At 38.6% G+C, this 10404-nt stretch overlaps 3 protein-coding genes and 1 long non-coding RNA gene across 5 annotated transcripts in view; 2 read left to right on the top strand and 2 right to left on the bottom strand.

The window, feature by feature from the left end:
• Nucleotides 1-729: 729 nt before the first annotated feature.
• LOC108040281 lies at nucleotides 730-1397 on the bottom strand. The gene is made up of 2 exons (XR_001769057.1): nucleotides 1309-1397; nucleotides 730-1243 (listed from the first exon to the last, which is right to left on the bottom strand). It is a non-coding gene; the product is annotated as an uncharacterized LOC108040281 (long non-coding RNA).
• Nucleotides 1398-1444: 47 nt separating this feature from the next.
• On the top strand, nucleotides 1445-3721 carry LOC108040279 (transmembrane protein 43 homolog). Its single transcript, XM_017117688.1, has 3 exons — nucleotides 1445-1875; nucleotides 2256-2848; nucleotides 3381-3721. Exons 1-3 carry the CDS (start codon nucleotides 1550-1552, stop codon nucleotides 3590-3592), a joined length of 1131 nt encoding a protein of 376 aa, XP_016973177.1. The 5' UTR covers nucleotides 1445-1549; the 3' UTR covers nucleotides 3593-3721.
• Nucleotides 3617-4996, bottom strand: LOC108040280. Its single transcript, XM_017117689.2, has one exon. The coding sequence runs from the start codon at nucleotides 4757-4759 to the stop codon at nucleotides 3728-3730; it is 1032 nt and encodes a 343-aa protein (XP_016973178.1). The 5' UTR covers nucleotides 4760-4996; the 3' UTR covers nucleotides 3617-3727.
• A 448-nt stretch (nucleotides 4997-5444) lies between these two features.
• LOC108040271 (protein ECT2) overlaps nucleotides 5445-10404 on the top strand; it is a 17533-nt gene continuing 12573 nt past the window's right edge. Inside the window, exons 1-2 of one of the 2 annotated variants that reach the window (XM_017117675.1) lie at nucleotides 5445-5929; nucleotides 10379-10404. The exon at nucleotides 10379-10404 is cut by the window's right edge and continues 188 nt beyond it. In XM_017117675.1, coding sequence (XP_016973164.1) covers nucleotides 5854-5929; nucleotides 10379-10404 — 102 coding nt within the window. In that variant the 5' untranslated portion in view covers nucleotides 5445-5853. The remainder of the gene's footprint in view (nucleotides 5930-10378) is intronic. The other variant, XM_017117679.2, reaches the window with a different exon arrangement.

Below are 10404 nucleotides of genomic sequence, written 5' to 3'. Positions count from 1 at the left end.
TCCTTTCCTCAATGTTGACTATCGATTTGCCTTGATCCTGCATATTAAATTTTAATTTTTGGACACATGCGGTTGATTTTATTTTTACCTTGTAAAGTCAAACATCTTTTCCTTTATTTTAAGGCACTAAAACAATTTTAGCTATAAAATTAATAATTATTCCATTAAGATTATAGAGGCAAATGTGATAATTAAAAAAAAAGTGGCCAAATCGATAAAGTTTTAACAAAATAGTTAATTAAAACCCAAGTGTGCCAATAATTTTGTTCAGGCAAATTTGGTCCATTCTTTGGTTTTTTATTTTTAATAAATTATTTATAAAAGAAAAATTAATGAAGTCACTTGTATTTAACATAAAATTAATGATTCTATCTAAAAATATTTTGTTTTATTTTAATATCAGCATATTATAAGAAGAAAAATAGCCTCAAAGTTTAACATGCTTGCTGTGCCAATAATTAAGTTTGTCACTGTAGGCTTTGATCTGCTTTTGTGGCATGACGACTATGAATCACCAGCTGTTTTTTATTTTTTTATTGGCTTCTATGAATTTGGGGAATCCCGGAAATAAGTTTTAATGGGGTTTTGTCAAAAATGATCAAAAAGTATTGATTTGGTTGACGATTTACTTTAAATTTTACTTTAAATGGGATCCATTTAAAGTAAAATAACTTACAGTCAATATATGTAGTCTTTTAAAAAACTATTTTCAACTTCAAACCACTTAGCTTGTTGAGGGTATACATAATAAAATATTTTTATTTCAATCTCATTATAAAACAGTTTTAACTTTAGCTTTCATGTAAATCTATACATTTTTTCCATGAAATGTAATTAGTATGAATATAGGATATTACAGTTTATTTTTCTTTGTTGCGTCCTTTTGTTGAAGTTGGGCTCAAATTTTTTTCCAGCACAGTGCACCTTTCAAGGTTCCATATTCTTCAGCGAAGTAGTTGATTCATCATTTTCGAATTTAATTGAGCTTGATAGAGATCCCCATGTAATTTTATATTCTTCTGAACTACATTAATCCTTTCATTTAATTTCCTTATCTGGTTCTGAATCCTATTTCGATCGAGTATATCAGTTGTCTGTCTCAATTTATCCTCGAGCACAGCAATTTCTTGTTTAATTTGCCCAATTTCACATTGAGATGTTTGCACCGAGCTTATATATTGATTAATATCCATGTTAGATTACGTTCAATGTGTGTTGAGTCACTGAAGACAGTATTATCTTCCTTTGTTCGGAGAGAAATAAATGATGAATATTCCAGATTCAGATGTGGCAGAACTGTGTTTTTACCCGCGCCTTAGATTGACTTATAACCACGTCTTAATAGAGTAAATATTCCATAAGGTCTATAAAAAAATACTAATATTTATATGCTTTCTTTTGACTGTGAAAGAGACTTGCAAATAAAGGCTTTCCTTGCTGGCGCCGCCCGGTCACACTGTACACAATCAGCTGTTGCTGGTTTGGAATTTAATTTTTGCATTGCCTGGGCTCCACAGATGGATGGAAAAGATCCTGGACACCTGCACCCATGGCCACTCTGAACGAAACTCTCCGTAGCCACTGGCTCATTGCTCTGTTCGGCCTTATCCTTTTCATCGCCGGGAGCACTGTGCTATACTGGAACGAAGGACGCGCCGTGCACAACATGATGGCGCTGGATGAAGCGCACGCCGACATTTACTCAGTTCGATTCACGGAGGAGGAACAGGAAGTGGGTCTCGAGGGAAGGATCATCCACCTATCCGGCCCCATCATCGTGGGCGAACCGCTCACCGAACCAGACTACAATATCCAACTGCTGGCGGTCAAGTTGCGGCGCCGCGTCCAAATGTACCAGTGGGTCGAGGAGACCGTGTAAGTAGCAGTCAAAGGGCTTAAATCCTACATATGTTAGTTCTACACATTTGAAGCCGGTATATGTTCTTATTTTTCGGTTTTGTTAGGATGACTTTGTCTGTTAATAAGGTTATAAGGTTGTAATTTAAAAAAATATAGATTTGCTATTACTAAAAGTCTTAGACAAGAAATATTATTCAATTATGATATTTTTATGTTTTTAAAAGACAAAATATATTACAATTTTATTGGATATTTAATTCTAATTAAAACCTTTCCAGAAATACAAGAAAACAAAAATATGTATATATTGTAAAATATTTATAATCAAATCGTGTAAAGGTTGTAGTTATAGAAAATCACACTAGATCCAACTCAAATATGTGTTATCCTTTCAGTGAGCACAACTATGGCGAGAGCGTGGGAACGACGCAATCGGACTCGCGGACTTACTACTACACGCGGGAATGGCGGGACAAGATCGTAGATTCGCGGAACTTTTACAACCGCCACGGCCACACGAATCCCAGCCATTTTCCCATCGAAAGCCACGTTCAGGTGGCGGATGCCGTCTACATAGGTCGCTATGAACTAGGTTCTGAAGTGAAGGACAAGTTCGGCAGCTACCAGGATCTCACCTCGGACATCCGGCCAGAGGACAGCACTGTAAAGCTGCACCTTGGTATCTATTACCACACCAATGATGTGTTCAATCCAGAGGTGGGCGACCTGCGGCTCCTCTTCAGCTTCGCGGGAATGGAGGGCGAGATGTTCAGTGTAGTGGGCAAGTTGTCAGGAAACAAACTAGTTCCCTTCATCACATCACGCGGAGTACCGGTTCTGCTTGTCTATCCCGGAGGACTCAGCGTCCAGGAAGTTTTCCGCCTGGAGGCACGAGCTCAAGTGCTGCATACCTGGTGGTGGCGCTTCGTTGGATGGCTGCTCATCTTCTTCGGTGTCACCTGCAACACCAAAATTCTTCGTCTTTTATGTGAGTGCCAAAAGAGTTTTCCAATCAAATTCCAACCGAAAGTAGAGTGTTGGTTCCCACAAATACTGGGTTTTATACCAACATTACTGAAACCTATAACTTTCTGAAATACCGGCCTTAAGTTTCTGCATTAATATATTCAAAATTATTTTTAGACTATGTAATGTTATCCTGTGCTCTAACTCACTGTAATAACTTTTATGTTTTGAAGAATAAGCGGTTTGATTTTTACAATTTCGTTTATATTGTACTAACATTTCAGTTCGGAAGAATTAATTGTTTATTTAAAGTAGAAATGATATTTACTAATAATAATGACACAGAATTAAACCTTGATTTCTTAAGCTACAGTCTAAAGACAAATTAATATATAACCTTGTTAACGTCACAAATTGCCAAGAAAGAAATGAGCCAGAAGTGGAGAAAACCCACTAACAGGTGTAAGAAAATATGAAAATGAAATGAAGAAATGACTCCACATTGTTTAGTTACCAAATCAGTAACGCTTTTTTCTCTTTTTTTCTACCTCCAGTTATCAGGGTACCACTACTGGCGGCCTTAGCCCCGGATCCCCAGTTCCCGGTGACGGGCAACCTGCTAATCGCCTTCTCGATGGCCTTGACCATTGCGGCAGTGGCCTGGATCCTGCATCGTCCTGTGATCGGCGCCTGCCTCTTTCTGGCGGGAGCCTCTCCCTACGTCTGGTTCACCCGCAATCTGGTAGATTACCAGCGCCTGGACTGATCCTCCTCAACACCATCTCGCATCTTATTTACAGGTTTATTTATTGTTGATTCTCCTTGTTAAGCTAACACTATGTCATTTGCCATTTACCCCTCGGCCAATAAAAACTTAATAACACTTAGTAACTAATTAAACTTAGAACTCCCTGATGCCCGCGTTCGTGGTGCTGCCAGCTGTTCCTCCTCCGCCACCGCCTGTTCCACCCGCAACATTGGGCTTGGATTCGCTTGAGGTGTGCACACTGGGACTCTGGGATTTGTCCTGCTCCTCGTGCCCGTTTGGCGGCTCCTCGTAGCGTACGTAGGGCTCGAAGCTGTTGTTGATTTGAACGGAACCGCGATGCAGATTGTTAGACTCGGCCTCGAACAGGATTTCGTTGATGAACCGCTCGGCCAGAAGTCTCTGTTCGCGGGGTAATCTTTTTAGTTTGTGCGTCCAGGTGCGGGCAATGGACTCCTCCTCGGGATAAGTGCCCGCCAGATACTCGCAGGCTATGTTGAGTAGCTCATCGTTATTGTGGGATGTTCCAGAGGGTCCTGCAGATCCTGTTCCTCCTCCCGGACAGGGTGGTGTTTGCCTGGCCCGCTTGTTGGTCACATAATCGACATGGTTGGCTGCCGGCGGCGGTGGTGGTGGAGGCCCAAAGGATTTGTGAAACATTTCGGAGATATTGGGGGTTTGTCCTCCTGCCCGGGAAGGAGTATAGTGCAGGGGAGCTCCTTGGCCATCCAGAAAAGCACTGGTGCAATTGCTACCCTCGCTGAAGGCAAAGGAGGGCTCGTTCTTGAAGGCGGGATTGACGGCCAAGAACTTTTCCGAGTTGCGCAGGAAGTCCAGCTCCTGGAAAGTCCAGCAGCGGGGACTGTGGAGATTACCCGACCTCATGGCACTCTCCACAACTTTGAGTTCCTTGCGGTAGTTCGTGCGCAGGGTATTGATCTTCTTCTTCACATCCTCCACCGTGGCGTCCCTCTTGAGATAATGGTAAATGGGCACCAGGCGTAGATAGGCTTCCGCACGCTTCTCCCGATTGGTGTAATCCCGGAGAGAAGTGTCCCACAGGACGGGCAGATCTCTGTAGGTCTGGATGAAGGCGCGCAGGTAGTGTCGGTTCTCCTCCGCCCCCGACATCACCTTCAATCCGTGGGGCGGCGTTTGGGGCAGCATTTTCCTTGGAGTCCGGAGTGCCTGCTTCCAATCCGCTTAAGCCAAATCCTTCAGAAACCCTCAACTCTTCACCGAGCCCTGCAAATCCTGTATGGACCTATTGACCAACTGTCAATGCGGGCGAACGTTTGTTGTTGTAATTGCGCGTTTGACAGATTGTTTGCCATATTGACGTAATGGCTGCGTGTGTGTGTGGGTGTGCGTAACGATAAAGCAACAAGTGCGAAAAGGGTGGCAACGCCAGTCGCACCTATCGATATTGTGGTTGCGGTATTTTTATTCTGCAAAGTATTCTTTAGCGGGTAAATTAAAAATGACTTTTAAATTTTGAAGGCAGGTTTCGGAATCGTCGGAATTATGGTTTGTACATAAGGCTTTCAGGTTTTCCTAAATTAATATAAATATCATAAATAAATAAACACCAATTTATATATTCCAGTTACATCCACATCTTTTCCAAGACGCAGTTTTCATACTTATCATACTTATTTTATACAGGTAATAATAAATTATTTTATGGTAAAAGTCTATTGAATTGATGGTTTAACGATTAGGATGTTTGAAGCATGAAATAATAAATGAAATATTTTTGAAAACTCATTCAAGGGTGGCCGTAGTTTCCCGCCAACTGAAATTGGTATTTTTCTACCACCGTTTTGACGTGATTTTTTGGCGCCCCCGCCATGGTCACACCGCGCGGCACAGCAGCGAAAATGAAAACGAACCGGACGTGCTTGGCCGTTGAGTTTTGATTTGTAATTCCGACGCGCAGCCGTTGACGCGTGCCCCTTAAATTGTTTATCAATTTGTTAGTTAAAGTGCTTCCATAGGTACGCGGAATCGTAAGAATAAATAAAAAACATCAACAAGGCGACGCTGCCTGCGCGTGTGTGTGTGAGTGCGTGAGGGTTTCAGCCTTTGCGCGCCGCTTTTTAATTGAGTTATTTGTAAAAAAACAAAAAATATGTTCGCTAAATGCACAAAAACTGCGTTAAATTAATGAAAATAAATAAACGAATCGAGTACAAACGAATTATTTGTCTCCTTGTGAGTTCGTTCTGCCGTTGTGTGCCTGTGTTCGTGTGTTTTTGTGTATGTTCCACGAATTATTGGCCGTAAATTATAGAAGATCCATCGAAATGGAGACCATTGAAGAGCAATCCAAGGGCGGTGAGTACCGGAGGGGCGTGGCAGGTCCAAATACCTCGCAAATATTTCATTTTTCAATGTCGCTCAAAATGAAAGAGGCGCCGTGAGAGGGCGGGGTGAAAACCACAGTCGCGGCCAAAAGATCCTCATAAAATATGTCGAAATACGACTATAAGTACATGTTAATATGTATGAGTGTGACTAAAAAAGAAACGGCATCGCGTCGCTGATATTTTATTCTTTATTTTCTGAATTTATTTCGGTGTAGAAAATATTTATCGCATAAAAAGAATTGTGTGTGCAAAATGCCTACTGGCTCTCTCCTCCTCTCTTCCCGTCCCTCTCTTCACCGGCACTGTACCGACAACAACAACTGAGACGCTTAACTGTTGTGAGAGTAAAATTAAGGACAGGCGAAAACAATACAAGTGGGCAGCTCCTGTGATCAGTGATGCCCGTTACGATTTTGATCGCTATATAGCTAGGTAGCTAGTCACTCAAGTACTCGCAAAAAATTAATTTAATAACATTATGTTAAATATTGTGCCTAAATGTATTTTATTATTTCTTGTGTTTTTCCCCTTTTAAATAGAGAATCAATTATAACTAAATATTTTACTTTACTTTAAAAGCTTGTAGATATTTATTATCTTCATTTGATTAAAAAAAGAAAAAGTTAGCCTCTTCAAAAAATTATTACAAAAAAGATTTTTTTTACTTGTAAAATTGCATAAAACTAAAATTTTAAATTAATATAAAATTTAAATATTTTGGATAATTTTCTTTTTAATTTGTTTTATAAATAAATACACATTAAGACTATAGAAGAATTAAAAATCTAATTTATCTAATAAGAATGAGAAAAGTCAAGATAAAATATAATTACATTTACGTAATTTCCTGCGTCAGTATTAAGAAAGTAAACAAAGTTATGTTGCCTTAAAGGCATTAAGCAATTTCATACATAATCATTTAAATATAAAAAAGGTTAGAGATAAATACATTTTTTTACAAAAAGCTAATTATTTATTGAAAAGAATATAATTTTAAAGACTTCTTTCAAACGTTCGCTTTCACGGTCAAAATCCTTCAAGTAACAATAAATTCTACCCAGTTCCCCATATCTAATATAAAGGTTAATGCCTTAAAAAATACGTGTAAATATGTTGTCTGGGAAGAATTTTTCCAATGGCGGCATAAACAAATAAAATTATCATTAAATGTATTTTGTGCCGGTTTTTGAGTCGCAAATAAAGCATATATCAATTAAAAGTTTATAATTTGGCTACCATTGAACAAATTCCCCTTTGATGTTGTTTAGCTTAAATGTGTAGCTACTTTTGGAAACATTTCCAGATGATAACTATATCTGCCTGCTCTGATACTCAACTCAGGTAGGAAGATCATATCCTGCTCTCTTTCCTTTCCCTTGCGCAGGGTCCCTGATCCTTGCTCTCTGCTTTTTCCGTTTCTGTTTTTACCGGGTGATTTTACCTACCACCCCGCTGGCCGATTGCCTCGTATTCCTTTTACACATGTTGACAGGCCGCACATGCCTACAACTATATTTTGTAGCCTGTTTTTTTGTCCCTCAATGCTAATGGCATTTTACATGCCACGATGACCTTCGGATCCGGTCTTCTCCTACGTCAAGGCTTCCGCGGTATGCGTAATTTTATTACAAGATTTTTCTTTGATGAGTCTGTGCTGTTGCTACAGGGACAAAAATAATTTTACTGTTAGCAACACTTTTTTTTTTATTTATGTTTGTTTATTGTTTAAAGGTTGCAATAAAACCAAAAATCTATTTAATATATAAAATAAAATTTCATTATCTGGTCTTCATTAAACAGAAATATTAGAAAATGTGTAACAAATTATTAGTTTATCTAAATATTATTGAATTTTTAAACATGTCTTTTGATTATATACTTCATTTGTAATTTCTAATTATTGACTTCTTGGTCAATTATATAATTTTATATGAACATATATTAAAAGGTGATTATGTTGAAAGAAATAAAATTTAAAAATATGGCTTTCTTGTTCTGCTTAGATTTGAATGTAATTCAAAAGATATTTTTTCTCTGTGTGGTAAGGCTGATCGCTCACAAAACCCAAACGGCCCTCTCCTTCCGATGGCTTTCATTTCTCAGATGCCACTCAATTAGGTTTTCATCATGTTTCTGGCAGGCAGCCAGCGAGGAAAAGCAGAAAAGAAACAACAGCGGATTTCGCTCAGGCAGAAAGGAAGGAAATTCCCGAATGCCGCAAAATGGTGGCCGCCACCTGTGAGTCTCTCTGCATTTTTCCCACACTTTGAAAATTTCGCTAAACCTTACCTTCCTCTCAACCTTAGCCACCACCTGTGGCTATGCAAAATGCGATTTCAGGGGTTCTCTGAGCCCGTCTTGCATTTAGTTATGTTTTAGAGCCCGATCCTCGAGGATCCTCGTGCAAAATGTTGCACCTACCGCTTGTTCAGTTCAACTTTGGAACCCATTTGGGCAAAAAGAGCAACAAATTGGTCACGGTTCAGCGACAATCCGCCTCGTATTTCACATATGCAGCCGCCGAGGAAGTCAAGCAGTCGAAGCTCCGACAGGCTGCCTTGTGTCAGGTGTACGAGGATTTTACAGGTATTTAGGGAGTCCCAGATAAACCCCTCAGGTACTTATTTCAAGGGTTGAATATTCGCAAAAGCAACAAGAAAAATATTGCTTCAGCGAGAGGGAAATTTAAGTAGGGTACGGGCTTTCGTGAATCATCCAGAAATCGATAAGCACTTGAAAAAGGTGTAAAAACGCTAAAATTAAAGCGAATTTCAAAAATAAATATATCTGTTTCAGTGGAAAACATTAAATGTCGCGCTGTGAAAATATGTATTAAATTGTTATCAAAGCAATTCTTCGAATTAATAAACCATGTTAGTAATATCTTAGCCATGTGATTTTTGTATTTTTGTTTCAACAGTGTTCTAATAATTCCTTTGAAATAGCTATGCAAAATTTAAGAACACTGAAAAGATTACTCGAAGATTTTTTTAATATCAGCAAATGTCATCCAAAAGTTAATAAATCAATAAAAGAAGTTAAATTAGATGAAGAGAATAATCTCTTTATTGCGATGTTTTCATCAAGATTACTCCATGATTTTTTCCCCCAATAATTCAGCATTCTCGGGGTGCACATTCCCTATCAAAGTTTTTATTAGATTTCACATTCCTGAGATATTCCTACCTTATAAACATTTTGTTAGTTCATAAATCCCACCGATTTCCATTAGGTAAATTGCATTGTTTTTATCGCTTGTTTTTGGAATGCATATCTGGAATATCTATCCACAAATTCCTGAACGTCAGAGAGAGAGTACGACACGAACTGCAGTTCTTCTTCTGCAGTTCCTGGACTTTGTTCAATTGCACAAGTGGCGAATGTCTCGCCAGATACAGATACGGATACAAGTGCTGGTGTACAGATATATAGATGCAATTGGCATCGGTTACAGCTGCACAATTCTGGATAAAATTAATGCAACAAAGCCGCCGTCTGTGGCCTTCTTCCATGTGTTGTGTCCATGTCGATTGGGGGTAAATGATTTGCACTTGAAAACATTTTCTAGCCCTAGTATTTTGCGTTGTTTTCATTTCGCACACTACTTTCGTTGTGTGTCAAAAACTATGAAGGTCGCTTATTTCGGCGGCTAAGAAATCGACACAATTAAAATTGATGTCAACAGCTCGCAATTTGGCTTCTTAATGATCGACAGCGCATTCATGGGGATTCTGCTGACCAGGCCCCCATCCTCCATCTATATAATCCTCAAGGGGTTCTATTTTGGTTAGTCGCTCTGCTCTATTTCGTGAATTTTCTTTGTTTTATTTTGCACAATTTTCGCTCGATCTCATTCGCTGTCTCGCATACTCAATTGCATAAACAAACAAATCCACAAAATAGCCATAAATCAAACCAAATCTTGTTTCCAGTCCCCTGTAAACAAAAACGAGTTGGGTTGTTGAGTTGCGGGTGTTACAAAAATCGGAAAATAATTAAGCATCCTGTGAATTAAATATTTATTTTATTAGGAATTTGTAAAATGTTAGGAAACGAAAATATCTAAAAGTAAATAAAAAGGATTTAGGAAAATGCGATGGAAATTTCTTTGGGAGTTCGTTTCTTGGCTTAGAAATATAGTTCACTTTGTATTTTGCTAATTGCTTTTTTAAATTCTAAAATTAAAACAAGTATATTTTAAAATCGGATTCTCAACTTAACGAAAATGGTGATAAGTTCCCTTAATAATAATAAAAACTTGTACGATATAACAGGAAACCCTCTATTCGATCCACTGTATTGTCCTGCATTTATTTGGTTGATTTATGCTTGACATGCACTTAACACCATACTATTTCGTACTATATTTCTGTTTGCGATTTTCTGATGTTTGGTTTTCATTTGTTTCTCCGACCAGAGATGTCCATTACAGCGCTGCCCACT

This window comes from Drosophila rhopaloa, unplaced genomic scaffold (assembly GCF_018152115.1).
Source record: "Drosophila rhopaloa isolate 14029-0021.01 unplaced genomic scaffold, ASM1815211v1 contig_163, whole genome shotgun sequence".
Lineage (NCBI taxonomy): Eukaryota > Metazoa > Arthropoda > Insecta > Diptera > Drosophilidae > Drosophila > Drosophila rhopaloa.
This window is presented reverse-complemented; position numbering and strand designations above follow the sequence as displayed.